General features: G+C 46.8%; 1 protein-coding gene across 2 annotated transcripts in view; it reads right to left on the bottom strand.

Annotated features, from left to right (window-relative positions):
• Positions 1–21,646: 21,646 nt before the first annotated feature.
• Positions 21,647–25,616, bottom strand: part of AHR (aryl hydrocarbon receptor) — a 53,911-nt gene continuing 49,941 nt past the window's right edge. For both annotated transcript variants that reach the window (XM_043966942.1, XM_043966941.1), the window contains exon 11: positions 21,647–24,074. In XM_043966942.1, the coding sequence (XP_043822877.1) occupies positions 23,931–24,074 (144 nt within the window). In that variant the 3' untranslated portion in view covers positions 21,647–23,930. The remainder of the gene's footprint in view (positions 24,075–25,616) is intronic.

Below are 25,616 nucleotides of genomic sequence, written 5' to 3'. Positions count from 1 at the left end.
CTTGTCCCCTCAGGGTCCATCGAATTTCTGAGAAAAGAAGAATTTCCTCTGGTTGGCCCCCATGTGGGTTCCTCCAACCCTTGGGCTAGCTGAAGTCTTATCAAGTCTGTGCTGGCCCATTTGCCCTTCCCATCTCCCTCGTGTCCATAGTGGCCCCTGTCCTAGAACCCTGACCTTCCTCCAGGGCTCGGTGCCCCCTCCTGAGAAGGACTCAGCATCTCTGTCTCTCTTCTCCCCATACAATGGAAGCTGGAGAACAGGGATTGCTGGCCATGTGTGTTTTCTAGCTTTGACCCTGAGGCATGAAGAACAGGGGGCTCAGGGACCTCCTGGAGTCAGAAAGACCTGGGATCTTTGCACTTTTACTGGCTGTGTGACCCTAACCAGTCGATTCCCATCTGCCAGCCTCAGTTTCCTCATCTGTAAGACTGGAGCAAGAATACCTTGTTGCACTTTCCCCTGGAGGTGCTGCAGGGTCAAATGAAGGAAACGCGTGTAAAATGCCTTGCGAACTTGAAGCATCATAGCAAGGCCAGTTATCACCACCATTACATGGCACACATTTACATGGGGCAGAATCATCAAACTCAAATAGAAATGGGGACCACTACTTGCCCTAAGTGGACTTTAAAACCACCTATTAATATAATCTGTTTTATTGTATTTCATTATTTATTGATTGGTTTGTTGATTTAGTTGCCTATATATTTTGTTTTATTTGAGGGGGGGGCAGGGCAATGAGGGTTAAGTGACTTGCCCAGGGTCACACAGTTAGTAAGTGTCAAGTGTTTGAGGCTGGATTTGAACTCAGGTCCTCCTGAACCCAGGGCCGGTGCTTTATCCACTGCGCCCCCTAGCCTCCCCGCCTTCCTCTTTTTTGAGCTCAGTTAGATTAAATTAGATGATAAAGAAGTTAGAAAGAGAATGTGTGATTTAAATTTCCAATTAAAAAAAGGAGCTGACCAGCCCTGCCTGGGTACGGACAATGCTTCCCCTCCCCTCCCAACTCTGGGAGAGCAGAGCTGCTTCTGCCAGCTCTAGACCATGTAGGATGCGGAGTACCCCAACTTCCCAACTCCACCCAAGTAGCCATGGGCTGAGTTCCCTTTCTGAATCCAGACCCAACAACCCATGACAACTCCATTCTCTAGTTCTATAGATGTAGCAGTGTCTCAGCCAGGAGCTGAAAGCAGAAACTGTGATAATCAGTATTTGGCTTGATGCTAGATTGGCAGGTGGTGGCACAGTGGACAGAGTGCTGAGCCGGGAGGCAGAAAGACCTGAGTTCAAATCCAGTCTCAGACACCTTTGAGACTCTGGAAAAGTCACTTAACCTGTATCTTCCTCAGTTTCCTCAATTGTAAAATTGAGATAATGATAGCCCGGGCTGTTGTGAAGATCAGATGAGATCATGTTTGTAAAAAGCACTTAGCACAGTGCTCTATAAATGCTTCTTCCCTTCCTCTCCCTCCTTGTCTTCTACAAGATTAAACACCTGTCCTCTTAATCCGTGATTTACTCATTCATCTTTTAAAGGTGTGTGAGTTGAACTCAATGTCTTTGGGGCTCAGTGAGCATTACATTACATAAAAGACATTTTCTTAATAAAAATCACCTTCAGTTTTTTTAAAGATAAAGGAGCACGAAGCCCTCCTAATCTGCTCAGTTTGCTGATGCCAATCTTCAGAGATGGAGTTTGCCTTATTACTGGAGGGAGGTGACTTCCATCCCTAAACGCAACGGGAAGCCACGTCTAAATGCACAAACTGGCCTGATCGTTGTCCAGTGCACTGACCGGTCACCGAGGAGTCACACCAAATAATGAACACATCCATCTCTTCCTTGACTGCTGTGCCGAATGAGCTCTTTTCCTTTGTGGACCAGAGATGACTGACTGACTCTTCAGCTGAGTTATCTGCCTTCCTTTTAACTGAGCTGATTGGCTCAGTTTGAGCCTCTAGACACAGTCCACAGGCCAGAACGGAATCAGCCAGGCTCATGTCATTAGATTCGACCAACAATGATAATTGCAAAATTCCTAAATTCCTACACACTCAAAGGCCTGAACCACATCAAAATGCAAATCCCAAACCAGAGTGCCTGGAACTAATGCCCTAAAGACTTCCTGGTGCCCAACTCAAATAGGGACTTCTGAGAAGCTGCAGATTAAAAAAAAAAGATGAAAATAATGAACCGGTTTATAGTTGGCTAAAAATTAGAAAACTGGACCAAAAGTTGACTTTAATGTGCCTGAAGTAACTTCCTAGGAAGTAACTAGTAAATCCCAGACTGATTGCTGATCTTCTCTACATTGGGGAGAAAGTGGGAGAGGGGCGGGTCTCACACCTCTAACTCCCCCATGATGTGGTGTTATGTTCCTGACACTCCACTAGAGGATTCAAAAAAGAAACACAAATTCCTTGCCTCCAAGAATCTTCAAACATTCTACTGTGGGGGATAGATAATGACTCAATTAATAATAAGTAAACATTCAGCTCCTACTATGTGCCAAATGCTGGCACACTACGCTAAGTGCTGGATTTGGGTCAGGCATCCAGCATGGCCCAGTGGAAAGTGCTGGATTGGCTGTCCAGAGACCTGAATTTGACCCCCAGTTCCTGCCACTACCTGTGTGAGGAGAGGTAGGCGATAGGTGTCTAGGCCTCTGTTCACTCATCTGTAACGGGGGCCATTCGACTAGAAAACTTCTAAGGTCCCTTTTGGCTCCAAATCAAGAACCTTATAAAGGAAAGATAGGCATCAAACAAACAAACTAACGAACAAAACCCAGAAAAATCCTGGCAGGTAAGAGCGGGGGATTGCTTAAGATAAGAAGAAGCTGCTCAGCCCAAGACTCTTCTTTTCCCAACATTGTCAACAAGTGGATGAAATATTGTGCAGGACCAGCCCAACTTCCCCATTCACAGGACAGCTAGTCAATCAATATGCATTTATTAAACACCTACTATGGGGCAGTCAGGTGGTGTGGTGGATAAAGTACCAGCCCTGGATTCAGGAGGACCTGAGTTCAAATCCAACCTCAGACACTTGACATTTAGTAGCTGCGTGACCCTGGGAAAGTCACTTAACCCTCATTGCCCTGCCAAAAAATCACCCAAACCAAAAACCAAACCAAAAAAAAAAAAAACCACCTACTATGTGGCATGTCAGTCACTATGTGCCCTAAGCGCTGGGTTTACAGTCTAATGAGGAGACCACCTGAAAAGAAGCCATGTCCATGTAAGCTATTGACTGAGTAAATTGGAGAAAATCAATGAGAGAATTCACTAGAATTGAGGGGGATTGGGACCAGCTCATATGCACTGATTAGCTATTACCCTAAAATTTTCTGGCTGTCTGGGAGGCCATGGAGGGCAGCCAGGGTCCCCTTTACACACAAGCTCACAGCTTGCTTAGCATTGAGCTGGAGTGGGCTCATTGACCGTGGGGCCCAAATTTTGATGCTGGATGTTCCAGGCCAGGGTAGTGATAGCTTTGGTTGCCCATTTATCAAAGGAAAGTCTGCAGGATGAGGCCAATACTTGGCGCTCCCACAGAGATCAAAGATGCCACGTTTTGGCCCCATAGACAGAACTGTCAAATGGATCCTCCCTCCTCTGTGCTCAAATAGGAAAAGCAACCTACCAAGTGGTATCCTTAGTGTGAGTTAGCCCGTCTAGCCGCCAGTCAGTGATGCTATTTGTGTGACTGCAGAGATGATCCGAGGGCACCAAACCACATCTGCTTCCCATTGACCCAAGAGGGAGCCGTCCACTGACTCATCACATTTCTGTCCCGTGAAACAAGCTCCCTGGTCTTCCATCTCTTTTCCAATAACGAGATCTGAAAAGGAGACCAGGCAAAGGTGCATACTCAAAATCTGTCGCTGCCTTGTCACTGTTCTCTGTGGGTTTTCATTTAAATCAACGCTACTCGAACTCCCATCACTGGCTCTTTGCGGTGATGGCCAAGAAATTGGGCTGGGATCGAGTGGCTGACAAGAAGCCCCAGAAGGGCATGAAAGGAACCAGAGTCTGAAAGCCAAGGACAAAGCCCAGGGGACGTTAAACTTTCCTTTGCAGACAATGGAAAAGCCAATCACACAGATTTGCCTTGACAAAGGAAGGGAAAGTATGGTAATTCCCCCACACCCCAACTTCAGCACTGCTCTTCCATTTCAATGTTTGTCAAGAGGTGGCTCACATTGAATTAGAAGGCAGGGCTTTGACTGGGGAGGTGAAGAAGCAGCTTCAACGCCTCTGGCTGTTTTCGGTAAATAGGGATCTGGGAACAAAGCCCCGTTTCTCCTGCTCTGGAACAAGAGGCTCAGTTAGCTCAGTGAGTGGTTCTTTCACACGCACAGTCTCCCCCAATGCAGATGGGAACATGTCTTCTATGCCCTCTGCCCAGGAGATCCTCGCCTTGGCGATCCCATCACGCTCACACAGAAGCCTGGCCCTGCTCTGGAGGCCTTCTGGTTCTTTCCATATCTCAGGAATCCCAGTGCACGGCCAAGCCGCCCCGGGGTTGGTCTCTTAATCTTACTTCTGGTCAGGCCCACCTCTCTTTCCAGGTGTGCACATCCTCCGGAAGGTCTCTGAAGCCACTTCTCGCACTCGTCACCGGTAAAAATCATTGTTAGGCTCAGCATTGGTCTGGAAGCCTTCCCCAGCCCTCTCAAGGCCGGCCCTTCCCTCTGCTGATCACCTCCCATTTATCCTGTAGAAAGTTTGCTGCTCGGGTATTCATTGGCGAGCTGTCTCCCCTGTTAGACTGTAAGCTCCGTGAGGGCAGACCCTGTCTTTCGCCTCTCTTTGTATCGCCAGTTCTTCGTGCAGCACTCGAACACAGGAGGCGCTTCACCAATGTTCATTGGATTGAACTGAACCAACTAGCCTCACAACCTGTCGGACTCAGCTTCCACAGAGATCACAGCCCGTCTCTGATTCTCTCACACCAGGAATTATCCCTCTGCTCACATCTCCAAGATGTCTTTGGGTACCTCCCTTTGCTTAACCCTTTCCGGATCACAAAGAATAAAAAGGAGAAGAAACGATAGGACAGCAAACCAGCATGCTGAACAGTCAGACGTGTAGGAAGCGCCCCATACCCATCGTCCCCCTCTCTACAAAGAAGGCTCCCACTTACTAATACTGCTGTATTCTCATAACAGTCAGGACCAGGATTTCCCTACTGGGTCGCCCCAGCTTCACAAACCAGAAGGACACCGACCCATTCCAAGGTATCCACTTTCAAGTGTCATTGACCCTCACCTCGCCCCATCCAGGCTTAGATCGGGCTTGTGCGCAAGGGGGATGGAGAGTGGGGTAGATGGTAGAGAGGCAGCAAGACATTGGAAATTGTCACCTCCCCAAAGGTCCAGGCATTTGACCATGAGGCCCTTTGCCAGATGGACTGCTGAAATTGTGTCTCCTGTCTTCTGAGGCTAAGCCATTGAGAGGCACTGAACACTGACCCGTTAACAAGGCAGCCCTTCGTTCTTGGGGTGCAGTCTGTCATCTGCTTGTCCGGGCAGACCCCAGGAAATGGTCTCTTCTCTTTACACCAAGCTTGTTAGGGGCACAGATGCCATGATCATCTTTATCATTACGAAGAGCTTCTGAGTGGAAATGCACAGCCTAGATAAGGCCTGCCTTGGGAAGAAGTACCCAGAGACAGGGCTTGCAGCGTGCACAGGATCTGTTAGCATGTGGGATTAGGCAGGCGGGAGGAGATAGACAGTTGGGGGGTGGGGGGCTTCTGCTAAGGTCCTTTGAGGTTGACAAGGCTGGCGAGCCACCAAAATGCACTCACAATGAGTCTGCTTACTTATGATGTGTCAGGAACCGCGCTAGAGACGCAAAGTCAGAAGGGAGGCAGTCCCTGCATTGTGGGAGTTTGTATTCTGTAGGCCACATAGAGGTCTAGGTAAACACATACAAGGCTAGTTTGGGGTGGGGGAGTGTAGGGGTCCTCAGAGAAGGCAGCATTCCACTGAGCTTGGAAGGAAACCAGAGAGTCTAAGACACTGAGTGAGGAAGGTGTTGCACTCCAGGCATGTGGCACAGCCAAAACAGACATAGAGATGGAGTGTCGGGCGTGAGGACCAATGAGAAGGCCAGTTTGGAAGGACCACAGTGCGTGAAGGAGGGATGTGTAACAAGGCCAGAAGAGTCCCTGATCAGGAAGCAATTCCTCCCCATAGTCTTTTTTTTTCCTTGCAGGGCAATGAGGGTTAAGTGACTTGCCCAGGGTCACACAGCTAGTGAGTGTCAAGTGTCTGAGGTCGGATTTGAACTCAAGTCCTCCTGAATCCAAGGCCTGTGCTTTATCCACTGTGCCACCTAGCTGCCCCCCACCCTGGTCTTTTGAGGATCCACATAGAGGCCCTTAAAAAATGGTTATTGAATAGCCCGGAGCCTCAGAGAAGTCCTGGGACCTGCCCAGTCACGCATCTGGCTCCAGGGCTTGGACACAAATCCAAGTCTTGGGACATCAAGTCCAGAGTGTTTCTTCATCGTCTACACTGGCTTCACTTGGCTTCTTTCAAGTCTCAGCTAAGGCCCAACAGTCTGCAATAAGCCTTTCCCAAGCTGTGTTATTTGGAATGCATTCTCCTTTGAAATGATTCAAGATGATAGATAGATAGATAGATAGATAGATAGATAGATAGATAGATAGATAGATAGATAGATAGATAGATAGATATCTGCGTATGTATGCATATATGTATACTACAATAGTCTATATTAAATATGTGTATATATAGATAGTGATACTAGATTATATGTTCTATCTACACCTTGTTCCTATATTGCTGCTTGCATGTTCTTTGTGCCCTAGAGCGCCTGGGCACAGTGACTGGCATATAGTGGGCACTTAATGTTTGTTAGTTTCCTGCCCTTCTGGAAAACACACTGGACTAAACAGTGTGACCATTAGTTAGAAGCGAGAGAGAAGATTTGGCCAATGAATGTTGGCTTTGCCCAATTCCAACGCTCCATCCCGTTGGATTTTTATGTCAGATTTGGTCTGCCAGGGTTATACATCCAGCAGACCTCTTTCCTATTGGCATTTATAGAATCATAAAAGAAAAAGGAATTTGGATATTTGACCTAATCAGAAAGAAGACCAAACCACAACAAAACCTTGTTTCCTACTAAGCTTGGATGCCAACCCGGATGCCTGTGGCCACGAGGGGGAAAAGACTCTTCTCAGGGCCAGGCAACAGCTGGTGTGCCTGGTGTCTGAGGATGTGCTTCCTGGAGTCTCCAGACGAGCCTTGCCAAAGCGCTGGGCATGAGGGCTCTGATATTTGACATTCAGCAAGTTCAGTTATGGTCACCTAAGGTGTGGGTGACCTACAACGGGCGCCCCTGCCTCAGTGTCCTAGCCCCTCCCTCCCAGGGAACCTGCAGATCCTCAGCCCAAGAGGAAAGAAATGCAGCTGAGATCACAGGCCCCCAAAGAAGCCGCACCATAAACCAAGTAAACCAAATGTCCTTTATTGGCATCGTAGAATGCTTTAACCCTTTGTTTGATGGTGGCTTTCTCATGGGATGAGATGGTATAAATACCTGAAAACAGCGATAGCCAACATTCACACTTTGAGCAGAGAGAGGGATGAACTCTGAGTGTTAACTGAAGTACAGTTTTCTCATTTTCTTTCTTTCTTCCTTCCTCTTTCTTTTTTCTTTCTTCCTTCCTTTCTTTCTTCCTCTTTTCTTCCTTCCTTCCTTCCTTCCTTCCTTCCTTTCTTTCTTTCTTTCTTTCTTTCTTTCTTTCTTTCTTTCTTTCTTTCTTCCTTCCTTCCTTCCTTCCTTCCTTCCTTCCTTCCTTCCTTCCTTCCTTTCTTTCTTTCTTTCTTTCTTTCTTTCTTTCTTTCTTTCTTTCTTTCTTTCTTTCTTTCTTTCTTTCTTCCTTCCTTCCTTCCTTCTTTCCTTTCTTTCTTCCTCTCTCTTTCTCCCTCTCTCTGTCTGTCTGTTTCTCTCTCCCTCCTTCCTTCTCTCTCTCTCTCTCTCTCTCTCTCTCTCTCTCTCTCTCTCCCACGGCTAATATGGAAATATGTTTGGTGGGGAGGGGAGTCCTATGAGAGGAAGCATCATTAATGAAAATGCGAGTCTACCAGATTTCTCCTCCCCTTCCTCCACCCCAAGGCTTCTTCCTGAACTCACCTGCTCTCTTCCTTCTAGCCTTCTTACAGTGCCTCAGTTGAATGGTTTCGCCATTTGCCCCAGGAGCGTTTCGGGGGGCTGCCCTGTGGGTCATAATCGCTAGTTTAGTTATGGCACCTAGTAAGTATGGAGGGGTTGCAAGCTGTGTCCGTGGAGGGACTTCCCCACACAGCTAGATGTCCGGCTCTAGAGCTCCTGGAAGCACTACATTCATCAGAGAGACAGAGACAGAGACCGAGAAAGACAGAGGCATAGAGAGAGACAGAGACAGAGAGACAGAGAGAGGCAGAGAGTCCACTGGACCTTTGATGAATGACTCCTGAGATCTGTTGCCATCGCTCATGGCCAGAGAACCACAGCCCAGGGAGAAAGCCCACTTTTAAATGCTTCCATTTTAATAGTTGTTCTGACATGGTCAGTACATGAAGAACAAGGAAGCCCCCAGCATTTTCATGTGACTGCTCTGGAAGGTCCTTGCCCGAGGCATTGCTGCAGCCCCAGACTTGGGCTCTGCCTGAAGGGATGAGATTGTTCCTCTAAGCACATGGAAGATGGAGGAAGGGTCTGAGGGGTCTGGGGGAGTGGGGAAGGGGGTTTCCAGCGTCTTCCGGGATCAAGTATCACTGCCTATGCCCATCAGGGTCATCCATTCCTCCCCAACCAGCGCCTCCTGGAAGGTTTCTGGAGTGTCTTTTGGGGCCCGTCTGAGAAAGGGCCCCTTATGCCCAAGGAGCATTTAGACAGGAAAACCTGAGTTCGAATCCAGCTCCATCTACTTATTACCCCGGCGGCCCCAGACAAGTCACTTCACCTCTGCCTGCCTCAGTCTCCACATCTGTGAAATGGGGAGAATAACAACCCCTCTCCTCAGGGTTGTTGTGAGGATCCAGTGAGGTAACGTTTGAAAAGTGCTTAGCGCTAGACACGGCACACAGTAGGCACTTAATGCTTCTTCCTTCCCCTCTGCTCCCCAGCAATCCCCAAAATCTAGGTGAGTGAAGGGACCTTCTTCCCTAAGCAGGATAAGCGGATGCTGGAGCATCTGCGGCCGAATGGAGTCACCCTTGAAGGGCTTCCTCCCGGTTTTCTCCAGGCTCTCACTGAGGACCTGCTGTGTGCCTACAGCATGCGAGGCTTCGACGAGCGCCCCGCTCTCCAAGCGCTTACGTTCTTTTTTGTTTTGTTTTGTTTTTTAGTGAGGCAATTGGGGTTAAGTGACTTGCCCAGGGTAACACAGCTAGTAAGTGTCAAGTATCTGAGGCCGGATTTGAACTCAGGTACTCCTGAATCCAGGACCGGTGCTTTATCCACTGCGCCACCTAGCCGCCCCAAAAGCGCTTACGTTCTAATGAGGGGTGCAAAGAGTGCCCGATTCAGTTCCAAGGCAGGAGGGCGCCATCCTCCGAGGGGGCAGGAGAGGCTGGGGAGCCTGCGAGGAGCCCCCTCCCCCACGGCCACCAAGGCAGGGCGTCCACCTGAGTTATGTCGAGGCTGGGGGGGGGGGGCGGAGGGGGTTTGGGAGTGTGGGGGGGGAGCGGCCGCCAGACGGTGCCTCCTGCTGCCCGCGGGTGACTGAAGACGATGCCCAGGGAAGCCTGACCCCTTGGGGGTGGCCCCTGCCCGTCATCCTCCTTCCCCCAGTCTGCCCCCCCCCCCCCCCCCCCCCGCTCTGAGCTCTCCTTTGCCTGGATTCCAATGATCACAATCGCTGACGATTCTTATATGGAGCCTTTAAGGGGCTGTGCAAACATTACCTCATTTAATCCTCACAATTACCTTGTGAAGCAAGGATTTCCATCTTTGCCATTGTGCAGATGAAGAAATTGAAGCTGAAGGGGAAAGTGAATCCCCGTAAGTGTAGCAGGCAGGATTCGAACTCAGGGTTCTCCTGGCTGCTAACGTCAGCCACCGCAGCGTCTCATTCACGCTACTGAAGTGGATGGGCCGGTGAAGACCATTAGGTGTATCCTGTACCTGGGCGTGGCTGCTCTGCACCTTCTCTGAAAGCTCTGAAACTCTTTGGGGAGGGAGACTTCCCTGCCTCTGCCGCTGGGCACCTCATCCCCCTCCCTCGTGACAGTCCTGCCCACCCGAGGGGAGGGGAGAGGAGAGGAGAGAGGCAGTGGTATTCACCTGCACACTCCTGTATATATGCACTGATTATACTGGGTGTCCCAAGAAGTCTTAGTGCCATTGTAAGGTATGAAGACTTGATAGAAATCGCCCTAAGACTTTTGGGACACACCATCTGCACACATACACACGCAGAGAGGCTGGGCTGTTCAGGGGAGAGAGAGCTGGCCTTGGAGTGGGGAGGATCTGGTTTCAGGTCCCACTCTGACATCGGGCTGGGTTGGCACAAGGACATGAAGCCTCCGGGTAGGTCCCTTGGAGGAGAGATGGGAAGCAATGTGTCCTGGGTAAATTAGCCAACCACCATTGCCCTGAGCAGCATCTCCCTTCAGACTCTGATGGAGACAGCTGAGAAGGCTGAGCCTAAGAGGTGTGGGAACAGTGAGTGTCCTGAGAGCCCTGTCCTAGGACTCCACCTTGGTGGAGAGACAGCCTGAGCTTGGCTCAGTCAGTGCTTGCTAAGCATTTCATTCACTGACTCAAGTCATTTCATCGACATAAACGTGGACGTTGCTCCCTTCAGTCATTTGGGGTTTTCTGTGATGTCCAATAAGCATTATTAAGCACCTACTGTGTGCCAGGGACTGTGCTGAGTGCTAATCTGCTCAGCAGAATAGGTCACAGTGAAATGAAAGCCTGTGCTGGCCTGTGAAGGTCAGCCCCGACAAGCCCCGGCAGCTACCTTACACTCGCTAGACTCCAGACTCAGATTTGGAGCAGTCACGAAACTGAGACTCACGAGGAGGTCAAGCTGAGGCGCCAAGGTCAAAGCACCAAGAAGAGGAAGAGTCAGGGCTTGAACCCAGATTTCAAAGGCAGTGAGTGTCTTTCCTCTTTTCCCATTGCACAGAGTCACTCGAGGCCTCTTCTAGTCAGGATCTCAAAGTGAGTCAGGCTGTAACTAGGCACTGAGTGGTTATCCAGTGAGACAGCTCCTGCCTCAGGAGACTAAGCGGCCTTTTGACCTTGGGCCCCACCTGCCTGGTGGCTCTCATTGGACCCAGTCAGGCACCCTGCCAACTATAAGAATGGGTGCCTGTCACCAGGTCCCAGAAGCTGAGAGTTGGAAGGGCCACACAGTCCCTCCCTGAAAAGAGTCCCCTGGACATGCACCCCCTTTCCTGAAAGCCCTGTCTCCCTTCACACACACTTTGATCCTTGACCCTGGCCTTGAGAATTTACATTTATCACCGTGAACCGGCACAATCATCGACAACCATCTCCCCAAGAAATGGGCTTGTCCTGGACAGCCTGGCTGGGCTTGAAACTCCCAGTAGACCAGTTGCCTAGCTACCCTGTTATGTTGTCCTTGGTGGCGGCGTCGGAAAGCAGAAGTATTTAGGCTGCCTCTCTCCTAGAAATGATCTAACAAAGATAAAAAATGACCAGTAGAAGCGGCTTCGTCTCAGATGCCGCAAGATCTCCACCACAAGACCGACCACAGGTTACGTAATGCGATGGGGCTTCATGAAGCTTGATGTTATCTGAAGGGGCCAAGCTTTCTTTTTAAAAGCCCACAAGAACGAAAGAACAAAACAAGTCCCATTGCTAATGGAGGGGACGGAGGAGGGACAACGAATAGAAGTTCCAATTCAATAACGATTCTTTTGAATTTGAAGTAGGAGGAGAATGACTGAAATGGCAGTAATTAGTACAATTCTTTTAGGCTTTCTTGGAGATCCGAGTCAGCAACGACCAGGACGGACCCTTCTTAGTCAGATAATCGAAGACTTTAGTCGTTCATGAGGTTTGGGAATATGCGGCATGCAGCTGACCAGGTTGTTCATTGATCATAGTGTCAGCACCACCGTTGGACATCAACCTAAACTCTGAATGGAAGACAATGGTCTAGAGCAAAGGCTCTCAGCCTGGGGTCTGGGAATGTGTGTTTTTAAAGTATTTTGATAACTGCATTTCCATTGGATTGGTTTCCCTGGTAATCCTGTTTTCCATTCGGTGTGGTCACAAACATGATCTGAGAAGGGGTCCATGCAGACTCCCCAAGGGGTCAGGTCCCCACACATAGAGGATTAATAATCCCTCTTCCAGAAGGTATTTGTGCCATCCATGACTCAGAGCCCAAAGGCCATGATTTCAACACCATGAATCTCCCCGAGATACCGTATGGTCTCAAGTCTTGGAAGTCCTAGAAAGGACCTAATTCAAGCACTTGTTATACGGATGAGTAAAATGAGGTGCAGAGAGGGGAAGTCACTCAAGATGTCATAGACAGCACCAGAACCAGAATCTGAACTCGGCTTTCCAATGCAGTGGGACCTCAGAAGGCATCTTACCCAGCTCTCTTATTTTACAGATGAGAGAACTAAAGCTTCAGAAAAGAGACTTGTTCAAGATCATGTAGACAGTAAAGTCCAGGATGGTATAGTCATGGACTGAGAGCTGGATGGGACCCTGACCACCATCATGTCCAACACCCTCATTTTTCAGAAAAGGAAACTGAGACTTAGAGTGCCTCACCAGGTCATACAGATAACAGGCAGACAAGGTAGGATTTAAACTCAGGTCCTCTGCCTCCATGGCCAGTGCTCACTTCCCGGGACCTCGCTGCCTAACGCCGTCTAAAAGGTCATCATATCCAAGCTGGCTTCTAATCATCAGAATGGAGACGAGAGCCCTAGATTTATTCAGATCAATTCGATCTCTAGTTGTCTTATAACTTTCCAAAGAATTCCAAAGAATGGGCTACCCCACAGAATAGAGGGTTTCTCTAGAGTGGAAGACATTGAAATGGAGGCTACATGACCACTTATCATGGATATTGTATAGAGGAAAACGATCCTGGTAGGGACTGGACTTGGGGCCTCTGAAATCCCTTGCAGCTCTAAGATTCTGTGAATAAAGGAAAGAATGAGTGAATATGTGAAGAAGAATATATTTACTTTGCTTATGTTTGGGGTACTTGACATTGTACTCGGTATTTTTTTTAACATGGGTAGACAAATGGTAGGGGGTCCAGACCGCGAATGCCTATCTCCTCTCTCTGTCTCTCCTCTCTCCATTTAGGGATAAACAAACAGCTCCCATCCCTAGAAGCATCTGGATGCTTACAAACTCCACTCCTTACAACATCCCTGTGAATTACTGTAGAGATTATTATCCTCATTTTATAAGAAAAGTAACACGGTCAGGTTCATAGAGAGAGTATGTGTCAAAGGTGAAACTTGATTTTGGGTATTTCCGGCTACTAAGTTGGCTCTAGCCACTCCATTATGGAATATATCACTGCCATTTCTATTGTCTTTGCCATCTGCCTGGAGAAATCAGTCCGGCAGTGCCGAACTAGCAGAGGCTGCCTATAGAGGCTTCCCAAGCACAGCCTCCCACACAGGGCTCTACATGATGTTTCCATTCAGAGCTCTCCCCCCTTTGAAATGACTGACTTTACTCAGTATAGATTGTGTGTCTACTGTGTGCTGGCTATCCCCAGGCCCCAAGAGAATATGTTTCTAAAGGCCAGGGCTTTTGTTTTTTACTTTTTGAGTCCCAAATTTCTGGCACACAGTAGGATCTTAACAAATGTTTGTTGCATTGCCTTGGTTAGAATGTTCATAGAGGTCCTGAAAAATCACCACGAAGATTAGACCTTGAGAGATTTAGAGCAATTCTCACAATAGTGTCCAGCCTACCCTTTCCTCTGGGAAGTGGGCCAGCTTCATGGGGTTCTTTGGACAGACCAGACACACTTATCAGTGAACTCGACGAACACATGGGAGGCTGCAAGCGGAACGCTTCCTGACTTTCACCATGAAGCTGACATCTGGGGGAGATGGTGCTGTGTTCGATATCTTCTTCCTTCTTTCCCATGGGGCTCGGATGATGTCACTTCAGCCTTGGGCCTCCAGCCCTGCCTGTCTTGGGGCAGCTGTTCCAGAGGGAGAAGTGTGGTCACTTGTCTGGGCCGAGGGGTGGCCTTGGTGATGGCTGCGGGGGCAGCTGTTTCGGCTGACCATTCTGCTTCAGAAATGGTTATTCAGAGACAAATCTATGGTAGCTCTGCTTTTGTGGTTGTCTACTTCGCTCTCTAAGGGAAACTCCTAGGAGTCTGGCAGCACGCGTACCAATCCCAGGCCAGCCGTGGGACCCTGGTTTGACTGACTGTCTTGTGCCTCAGTTTCCTGGCCGGTTCACTTTCCAGATAAAACATGCCATCCATAAACCCTAAAGCCCTTTCCAAATGCACATGTTCTTTGTGAAATACTTTTCTTATTTAAACACGAGGTTTTTTTACTGACAGACATTTTTGTTCTTTCCCCACTTCTTAAGTCTTTTTCATTTTAAAGCATCCATCACCCTCCTAAATAATCCACTTCCAAACCTATCCCTTCTCACATTCAGCATTCCCAGGAAGCCCCTTTGGAGAGCTCTCTCTGCTCATGGAGCCCGGGGAGGCCCAGCTATGCCACTGACCAGCGGGGTGATTGACTTTCCCCACTGGATTTATCCAACCACAAAAGGAGAGCGTGGCACCGGATGTTCTGGTGGGGGTAGGATTATGGGCTGTGTGTTCAGTCTTTCCTTCAATTCTTCTCTGCTTCCAAATCAAACCAATGTGAGCCCTGCTCTTTCTACCCAAGCTGCCTTTTCCCAGACCCTCTTTCCCTACATCCCTATTGCTTCCGTGATGTTGCTTGGGTCTAGGTTGACGTGACCCTTTGCCAACTCGTCAGAGAAGGTCCTGCGATTATCTCCACTCTCCAGATGAAGTCTTAGACAGAATGTACACATGATAGGAAGACCTCAGACCTCAGTGGATGGAGCCTTGACTTGGAGTCAGAAAGATCTGGGTTGGAATTCAGCCTCAGACACTTACTAGCTGTGTGACTGACCCTGGGCAAGTCCCTTCACCCTGTTTCCCTCAGTTTCTTCATCGTAAAATGAACTAAAGGAGGAAATGGCAAACTGCTCCAGGATCTCGGCCAAGAAAATCCCCAATGGGGTCACGAAGAGTCAACAACAACTGAGGTATCTTCCAGTTCTTAATCTATGATGCTATGAAGGTTAAGTGATTGTCCCAAAATGACAAAGGAGCTATTGAACTCAGGTCCTCCGGTGTCAAATCCATTGGTTTCTCCTCTTTCAGCCTCCCTTCTGTCATTTGTATAATGGGATTAAGGAGAGTACTTATCTTAGAGCTGTTTGCAGGATCCAATGAGATCAAGCTTACATATTTCAAGTTATCTTAAATCTTTAAATTTCTGCACGAATGTCAGAGAGGAGCAGGGCCTGGGAGTCAAATGCCAGTAGAAAACACACAGAGGCAAGGTTCTACAGAAGCCACGCTCATCTTTTTGTGTCTGAGTTCTCAGTCATCCCTCTCTCTTCCCCCCGCCCCCCAACTAACAGCAGCTGCCCCAGTTAAGGGAGATGGGCAGATAAACGTGGGAGGGAATGAGACTGCACAGAAGGAGATGTGGGCGCCACTGAAACCACCGTCCTGAACACCTACGTCCTTGACCCAAACACGCGGAAATCTCTCGTCACTGGGCTTCTGCAAACCTCCATACCTTAAAAAGTGACCTCGATTCAGGGCCAGAAAACAGGAAGTGGCTATGGCATTGAAGGAGCAGACTTTGCTTACTTGATTTGTCCGATGCCACAGGACCAAAGGCCCAGGGGGCTGTGGGTGGCTGGGCTTCATCCCTTGGATGTCCCAGGGAGCTTGCGGGTCTTTCAAGGCATCAGGAGGAACTAAGGCCAGTACAGTGTGAACCCAGTGTCCGAATAACAGAGAAGGTTAGACGTCTGAGGATTCCCTAGGCTAGCCCCTCGTTTTACAGACAACACCCCCTCCCTGTCCCCAACATCCTCATTTGACAGATGAGGAAACAGAGAACTTGCTTGACTTTTTCAAAGTCACACAGCTAGTTAATGGTGGAGCTTGGCCTTTCTAGGCCCACAGAGTTGGAGACAGCCCCTTCCTAGCAGCAAGAGAAGAGGAGGTACTGGGGTCACATGAGGGATCAGACCTCGGGACTTGCTGGGGACCCCAAATGTGAGGTGTGTGTGTTGGGAAACGACTGCGGGTGAGGATAGACGTTGGGGGGCAATGAAGAAGACAAAGAATGGAAATGTTAGTGGGTGAGGATGCTGTGTCTGGATAAGAACAGCCTTTGCAGAGATGATGAGGGCTGTGAGGTTTGCGGTGGTGCGTTTTGTCTGGAAGGTCGACCCACGTATTGTTTTTCACTTTCTGGTGGCACCGGCCAAGGATTGTGGAAAGTTATTTCATGGGGGACAACTGTTTGCAAAGAAAAAGTCCTTTGTTGGTTCCTCTGTCGGTCTTTACAGTTTGTCTCTTTTCTCTCAAATCTGGTCTCAGACATTGAGGAGCCATGGGACAGAAGGGCTTAGTCCTGTGATATCTGCTTGCCTCGGTTTCCCCATTTGTAAAATGGGTGGAATAACAGCGACTCTCCCAAGGGTTGTGAGAATCGAAGGAGATATTTGGAATGAGCCGAGCACATAGTAGGTGCTCTATTAATAGCCTGCCCTCGGGAGGCCTGAAACGGGGGATGCCTCCAGGACATCTCGGATTGTCACTGGTCCCTGCAGGGCGGCTGCAGTGATGACCTCTGGGGCTGGGCTTTTCTTTCTGGACCCTACCCCACTCATCACAGGCTTCTGGTGCCTTCTGTGAGGTCCCTGCTTGGCAAAACTCACTTACTGTAGTTGTTTTTTGGCTTTCCTGATCCTCACTCGGTCTGATATGTTTGTATTTCTAATCCTTGTTGTAGGTATGAGAGAGTTGAACTTTCCCGGTCTTGGGCTTTGCCAGCTGAAGGATGAAGCTTGTGCTGCTTGTCTGTGCGGATGTCAAATGATGTTAATAAAAGTTCAGGATGGATCACTGCACTCCCTCAGGTCTGCAGACTCCTTAGTGCCTCCAGGATAAAATGAAAATTTCTGTTTGGCATTTAAAGACTTCACGTAAATCCCATTTAAAATAACTGTGCCCAATATAAAATACTTGGGAGTCTACGGACCAAGAGAAACACAGCAACTATATGACCAGAACTACAAAACACTTTTCACAGAGATAAAGTCAGATCTAAATAATTGGAAAAATATTTATTGCTCATGGGTAGGCAGAGCCAATATAATAAAAATGACAATCCTAAGTTAATTTATTTATTTAGTAATATATCAGTCAAAAATATTTTATAGAGCTAGAAAAAATAACAACAAAATTCATCTGGAAAAACAAAAGTTCAAGGATATCATGGGAATCAATGAAAAAATACAGGTGGTCTAGCAGTACTAGATCACCAACTGTATTATAAAGGGGTAATTATTGAAACAATCTGGTATTGACTAAGAAATGGAGAGGTGGATCCGTGGAATAGAATAGGTACAAATTACACTATAGTAAATAACTATAGTAATATAGTATATGATAAACCCAAAGATCCAAGCTTTTGGAACAAAAACTCATTATTTGACAAAAACTGCTGGGGAAACTGGAAAACAATATGGCAGAAACTAGGTATAGATCAACATCCCACACTGTATACTAAAATAAGGTCAAAATGGGTAACATGATTTACACATAAAGGATGATAGCATAAACAAATTAAGGGGATATGGAATCATTTATCTGTCAGATTTATGGGCAGGGGAAGAATTTAGGATTAAAGAAGATATAGAGAATAAAATTACATGTAAAATAGATAGTTTTTATTATATAAAATTAAAAAGCTTTTGCACAAAGAAAACTAATGTAACCAAGATTACAAGGGAAGTAGCAAAATGGGAAAGAATTTTTGAAACAAATATCTCTGATAAAGGCCTCATTTCTCAAATATATAGAGAACTGAGTCAAATTTAGAAAAAATATAAGTCATTACCCAATTGATAAATGGTCAAAGGATATGAACAAGAAGTTTTCAGACAAAGAAATCAAAGCTATCTATAATTATATGAAAAAATGCTCTAGATCATTATTGATCAGATAAATGCAAATTAAAACAACTTTAAGGTATCACCTCACACCTATCAGAATGGCAAATATAACAGAAACGGAAAATATTGGATGTTGGAGGGGATGTGAGAAAGCTGGGACAATAATCCACTGTTGGTGGAATTGTGAAAAGATCCAACCATTCTGAAGAGCAATTTGGAACTCTGCCCAAAGGGCTATGGAACTGTGCATACCCTTTGATCCAGCAATACCACTACTATGTTTATATCCCAAAGACATCCCCCCAAACAGAAAAAATTCCTATCTGTACAAACATATTGATTGCAGCTCTTTTTGTGGTGGCTAAGAATTGGAAAGCAAAGGAATACCCATCCATTGGAGAATGGCTAAACAAACTGTGGTATATAATGGTGATGGAATATTATTGTGTTATGAGAAATGACAAGCAGGATGACTTCAGAAAGGCCTGGAAAGACATATATGAAATGATGTATTGTGAAGTGAGAACCATGAGAACATGGTGCACAGAGACAGCGATACTGTTTGATGAAGAACTGTGAATGACTCGACTCTTCACAACAGTACAATCACCCAACACAATCCCAAAGGACTATTGATGAAACATTCTATCCACTTCCAAAGAAAGAACTAATATTGAAGGAACAGACTGAAGTGTGCTATTTTTCACTTTCTTTCCTTTTTTTTCCTTTTAATCAAGTTTCCTTGTACAAAATGACAAGTACGGTCATGTTTTACATAATCTTACATGTATAATCCACATCTGATTGTTTGCTGCCCCAGAGACGGGGGAGAGGAGGGAGGGAAAGTATAAAAATTGGAACCCCAAATTATAAATAAAAATATTTATTATTTAAAAATAAGATAAAATAAAGGCTTCATGTTATCTTTCCAGATTGACTTTGTGATGATTAAAATCTAAATTGTGGTCGCCTTAAATCAGAAGCTTCAGCTCCAGTCTAGTCTAGAGTTCCAGCCTGGTTGGGTTCTTCCTGAAGTCCTTCTCCACGAGGCTACGTTAATCAGGAACTCTCCAGCAAGCTGTTTGTGGAAGCTTTTTTATAGATCTGGAACAGAGGTGGTCCTTACACACTGCTTCAAGGCAATTGGTTGGCGTCATCCAGATCCATTGTCTTTGAAGGTGTTCTCAAGTTGAGTTCACAGTCTAGTTTCTGAGAACAATACCTTCTTAAGGGATAGCCAGGTGTGATTACAATCCAATTAACTTGAAGTAGGCTTAATCAGCAGTCAATCACTCTCACTTGATTCAATCAGTCTAGATTAATCTCCAGGTGGGTCTTTGAGTATCTGCTAAATCCCATTATTTCATCACAACTTCAAATTCTCTCCTTGATTGTTCTCCCTCAAGGCCCCTTCTCAGAAATGGGAGCTTCCTCAGGAAACATTTTGCTGCTTATCCATTGGTGCCTCTGATATGACTTTGTATTTCTCAATTTATCTGTGTACATACTGTTTATTCCAGAAAAAGTAAACTGCTTGGGAGTAAGGAATATTTTGTTTCTGTCTTTGCATCCCCAGGACCAAGCATGGTTCTGGGATATTGAAGGTGCTTATATAGTGCTTTCTGAATTAAGCCTGAGCTTTCTGGAGCTAGCCTCTAGACAGGTGCCTTGGAAGCACATGTGATGAACACGTTTTGCTGTAAGTCTGCACTGGTTCAACACTACCTGAAATCTGTAACCCCACCAATGAGGGTTCTGACATATGTTGTTAGTTTGATGATGTTCGGCTCAGTTGGTCTTTGGCAGAGACACATGGCTCAACACCGAGCTCAGAGTGAAATCTGAGCTCGCTGAGGTCCACCTGGGTGGGTTCAGGCCCTTCTAAAAGTTCCATTGAGAGGAGAAGGTTACCCCCCTCCCCCACATGATATGGTCTCAGAATCAGGAGGATGAGTATTGATAATAATCAGTTACTGTGGTAGAGAGTGACCCCAGTTCCTAGCACCTTGAAAGCTAGAAGGGCCCCCAGAGACTGTTTGGTCCAGTTTCATCAGGAAGAAGAAGGAAAGTACCCAAGTTCACCAGGTGGTGTGTGTCAGAGCAGGGATTCTAAGGCCACACCACGCCACACTGGATGCTAACCTACGTGAAATACCACACTGCATTCCAGTTAAGGGATCTGACTTACCTGATTCCATTCTCCTCTAAGGCAGAGTCTAGGGGTCACCTCCTTCTTGAATCCTTCCCTGATTGACCCCCCCCCCTCACTCCCTGATACATTCATGTTCTCTCTCTCTGCAAATATTCCTCTTTTCTAGGGAAGGGGTGGGAAATAAGGACCCGATTTCTCTTTGTCCCCTTCGATCCTCACTTTATCACCCAAATCAATATGAATTTACTGAGCATCTACTATGATCAACACCCTGTTCTCCACATCAGAAATGTCCATGCTCACTCTCCTGAGTCCTTCACTTTTTACAGTGACTCTGGCCAGAGGGCCTGGGTTCAAGTTTCACCTTTGAAATGCATTACTCCGGTGACCTTGGACAAGTCATTTAACCATCATAGCCCTCAGTTTCCTCACTGGTAAAATGAGGGGGCTGGGCCAGATGGTCTGAGGAGTCGGTAAGGACCCTCCCCCTCAGATTCCATAACACATCCTTGCATCTCGCTCTGTCTTTATGACTTACCCCCAGCCCCAGCCCAAACAGTGGTCTCTGAACTTTGCCCCAGCAGATACTTTAACCCAGTCCTGTGCCCACAGGCTGTGCCCAGCAGCCAGTTCTCATAAATCTGGATGCCTGGATGACTCCTTTCAGTTCATTCTGGCACCCCTCCCTGGGTCTGACCTTGCCACACTCTCTTCTCACCTGAATCCAGACCTACTGGGCCCTGCCCTGGGTCCGTCCCTAACCCAACTCTCACAACATTTGCCACCTTGAATGGAGACCAAGTCAAAATCATCATAGTTATCCATCCAAGATATGCAGAGGTGAAGCCACTGGCCCAGCTGAGACACAGCTAGTGTCTCAGGTGGAATTTGAACTCGGGTCTTCCTGACTCCAGGTCGTGTTCTGGTTATTATTCCAGGGCTCTGCAGCGCTTACCTGGACTATGGCAACAACAGCCCCCATCAGTCTCATGTCTAATCATTTTGTCTTACACTTAGCAAAACCAAAACTTTTTTCACCACAGAAGCACGGGCAGTTTATGTCTTAATTTACTTATGCAGACCAAATTTTCTACACTTCCATTTATAAGCAAAAGCTGGAACACAGCACGAGGTCCGGTCTTTCCTATGAAGAGTTCACACTAAAGAACAAGCTGCAGAAATAAGGGACTTGGTGATTCTTTTATTACCATATATTATCATTTACAGGTTTTACTTGAAGGGAAATAAGAACACAACAAACCATATATTAAATATGAAATTACTCTATTTTATGGAGCCACATCAGATGAGAAATGAAAGAAATATAGGTCATGAAGATGTTAACCAAAAGCATAGTAATACTGAATAATGCGAGGCTAGGCATTCTAAGAACTGGAAGCTTCAAGTGAACTGGAAAGCTATGTCTGTGTGGCAAAAGAGAAAATTAAGTCTACTAACGCAATTATGAATTCCTCATAGGTTCAGCTAATGCAGAAACACTCAATAAATCCCCTATAAAGCAGTTTATTAGGCTTTACTGCTTCCTTTGGCACATAGCAATACAGACAAGGTGTATTTGATTTGACAGTATTTATTATTCTTGACACAATAAATTTAATAGTTTTATTGATAAAAAATACACAGTATCCCTTTTACCTTTGAGTTTTACATGGTCTATCTAATAGCTGATTGTCACATTCACAATTTCATTGAAAATCTAGTTTCTTTCATTAAATACATATTCCCCCCAAAAATGAAAGATTCTACAGAAAGTGGTTGACTTTTAATGAAAATTTTAGATGGAAAAATTCAAAAAAAATTCAGATCAGTAGTCTGAATGTTGATGATACCTCATGTTGAAAAATTATGAAATGTCTGAGACAATCCAATTTCATGCTTCATACTTAAATAACATTCTACAGATATTTTTCCTGAAAATGAACAGACTGATAAATGAAATTTACTTTTGGTGGTTTATGTGTATTAATTTACTCTAAAAGCAGCTGTGAAGAATGTCCTCTGTTATGGCTCCATTGGAGATTGAAGCTGATGTCATCCAACAGGGACACGTCCGTTTTTGCTTTTCCAAGGTCACGGTTCAAATCAGAAATAATGCGGGGCCAGACATGAGGTGGCATTTGGCTTTGAGATGGCCTCAGTGTATCTGGAGCTGCAGAACAAATAGGCCTTTTTCTTTGTTGATCCTAAAATTTCCTTCCTGATAGCCGATCACTGCAAACATCCTCCTATCTGAACGGACAAGAAATGAGTGATTGTCTTTTATTAATACAGGACACCAGCCTAAAGTGTATTTGGGCGTATTGTTTTATTTTTTAAAGACACAGTTAAGTGACATATACAGAGCTGGATTTATGATCGCTAAGTGGATTTAGATATGACTCATAATATTTCAAAATGGGATATTTTAACTATTGTACAATGGACAGTTTTCTTCATTACCTTGACATGACACAGCATGGCCCAGGACAGACACAAGCTAGTCTGAATTTCCTTTGGAACAAGGCTTCAATTCTAACAATCCTCAAATGTAAGAAAAAAATCATTCCTGCCGCCTCAAAACTGAAATTCATCAAGACGACCCAGTTCACTGGGACACGGCAGGGCCTGTGAGATTTCTCGTGATCAGGGCCAGCGTGGCGCTGGAGCAGCGGGCAGCTCTACCCGGTGCAGGACAAGCCCAGCCTCACTGAGCCCCTTTGGAAAGTCAAAACTGCAGCCCAGCAAAAGGCATTGAATCATAGCAAAATTTAAAGTCATCCTCACTACAATGGTTTCTTATGAAGACAGTGGCCCCAATTGAAATGTTACCCTCTTAATATACATTTTATGACTAATTAAAAAGAACAGATTAGTTTTGTATCCTTGAAGAGGATTGTATTTCAATAAAAGATAAGGCACATTGCAAACGTTTAAAGTCTCAAAGTAAACAGCAATATAATCAATTATTTTCTTTTAAATAAATATCTTCTTTAACCTTCTATTATCTGAAAAAGAAAAGCAGGGATGACTACTGCAGGTAGAACTGAGCTGGCCTGGCAGTCTAATTTTAAAAGCCCAAATGATATTATGCAGTAGGGAGAGGATGAGATCGATGGATTATTCAAAAGGAAATCAGGTCTTTCCTATCAAAAGTCCCTGTGCTACCAGAGAGGCACTTGGGTGGCTGTGGAGGACTGGCCAGGGTGGGCCCCAAGCCCAAACTGCCCGTTCAGGACCAGCCGACGGTGATGCAGGAAGCTGAACGGCCCCTGGGAGGCTCGGTGACTGGGGGCTCCTGTGCGTTCCGAGGAGGAGGGGGTATCCCCTGCCCTCTGCTTACAAATGCGCCCACTAAATCAGCGCAGCTGTGGCCATTTGCCCCATGCGGGACGCCGGGAAAGGACGGTCCAGACCGGGCAGAACCTTGTTCTTTCAGCACATGCGGATGCATTCTCTGCTCGGGTGGTTTCTAGCAGTGCCACTGCCTGAGGCTCCTCTGGATCCTGCCCAGCTGTGTCCATCCAACCAGGTGAATGAGGCCCAGACCCGCCTCATAGGAACCCGCTGGACGGTAAGTCTGGGAAGGGGCTGGCTCCTGGTTGGTGTAGACAGGCAGAAGCCTGAGGGTTGTTCAGGCTGTTTAACTGAGTTGGGTAGTTCTCGTTTAAAATGCCTCCATTTAAACCACTCTGAAACTAGAAAGAAGAGTCATGAGTTTAATCATGATCAGTGATAATAATGATGCTACCTAACATTGCTATGTAGCACTTTAAAGTTTACAAAGTGTTTTATAAATACTCGTTTAATCCTCACAACAGCCCTGAGAGGTAAGTGCTATCAGTGCTCCCATTTCACAGGTTAAGTGACTTGCCCAGGGTCACCCTGCTGATACATGCCTGAGGCTGGATTTGAGCTCAAGTCTTCATGACTCCAAGTCTGGGCATTCTATCCACTGTGCCACCCAGCCACCTACGATCATTAGCATTTAGATGGGAAAAAGCACCAATATATGCTTCACTGAAGGAAAATGAGTCTTAAAGTATTATTATAACAATATACACTTCTGATTTAGCTCGCTTTCAACATCCTTTGATTGTTCTGCAGTTCAGCAAGAACACTGAAGGTGCACGGAGAGTAATCTCTAACTACGTGTAATATAAAAACAAAGCCCATGTATACATCAGAAGTGACCCCACCCCCCCACCCCGGCAAAAAAAAAAAAAAAAGTTCTGAATGAGTAGGAAGGGAGAGGTGGAAGGTTAATGAGAAGCCTGGATGGTGGAGGCCGCAATCTGCTGGTGGAGCTGTGAGGGGACGATGTCAAGGCCACCTCTGGAGGGGCTGTCAGAGTTAAGGGCAAAGGAAGAGAGATTGGAGGGGGGTTCTCAGGGGTTCTGAGATGAAGGAAAAGAGGGAAGGGGCTCCAGCCAAATGCCCTCTCCTCTCAGGGTTGAGGTCCCCAGCTGAGGGACCAGGTTTCTCTGGGGAGTGGGAGAGGGGATCCATCAGAGAGAAGGGACCCAAGGGAGCTGCAGAGGAGGGCGGGGGAGGTGTGAGGGACGAAAGGCCAGAAAAGGAGTTCAGCGAGGAGCTGACGGGGCCAACCTCGGCCCATGTGAGAAGGGGTCAGGGAGCCTTGGGGACCTTCAGCTTGGCAGCAGGTGCCAAGGGCCGGAGGCCTCCCGGGAACTGCCAGACCCCCAACAGGTGCTGAGGCTGGCCCCCAACAGGCACCGAGGCAGGTCCCCAATGGGCGCTGAGGCAGGCCCCAATAGAAACCCTTTGGGATTTCAAGCTCTGCCCCCAGGCCCATACTCCTCTTCCACACTCAATACTCCAACAGCCTTGGCTCTGAGCCCCAAGGGGACTCTCCATCCCCAACCCGGGCCACTCCCCACGGCTGCCTCTTCAGAGCCCTCAGTGCTGGTCAAGCTCAGCTAACAGGCCACCTGGTAGGTGAAATCATTCTGTTGCCCTCCTACCAGACGCTGGTTCTTCCCCCTCAAAAGTACTGTTTGTGTTTTAAAAAAAGTTCTGTCGGGGCAGCTAGGTGGCGCAGTGGATAGAGCACTGGCCTTGGAGTCAGGAGTACCTGAGTTCAAATCCGACCTCAGACACTTAACACTTACTAGCTGTGTGACCTTGGGCAAGTCACTTAACCCCAATTGCCTAACTAAAAAAAAAAAAAAAGTTCTGTCAAACGAACCAGCAGAGCAGAAAATCTGACATTCTGTGCC

The sequence above is a fragment of the Dromiciops gliroides genome, chromosome 5 (genome assembly GCF_019393635.1).
Source record: "Dromiciops gliroides isolate mDroGli1 chromosome 5, mDroGli1.pri, whole genome shotgun sequence".
Taxonomy (NCBI): Eukaryota; Metazoa; Chordata; class Mammalia; order Microbiotheria; family Microbiotheriidae; genus Dromiciops; species Dromiciops gliroides.
Note: the sequence above shows the minus strand (reverse complement) of the source record. Positions and strands in the feature narration are given on the sequence as shown.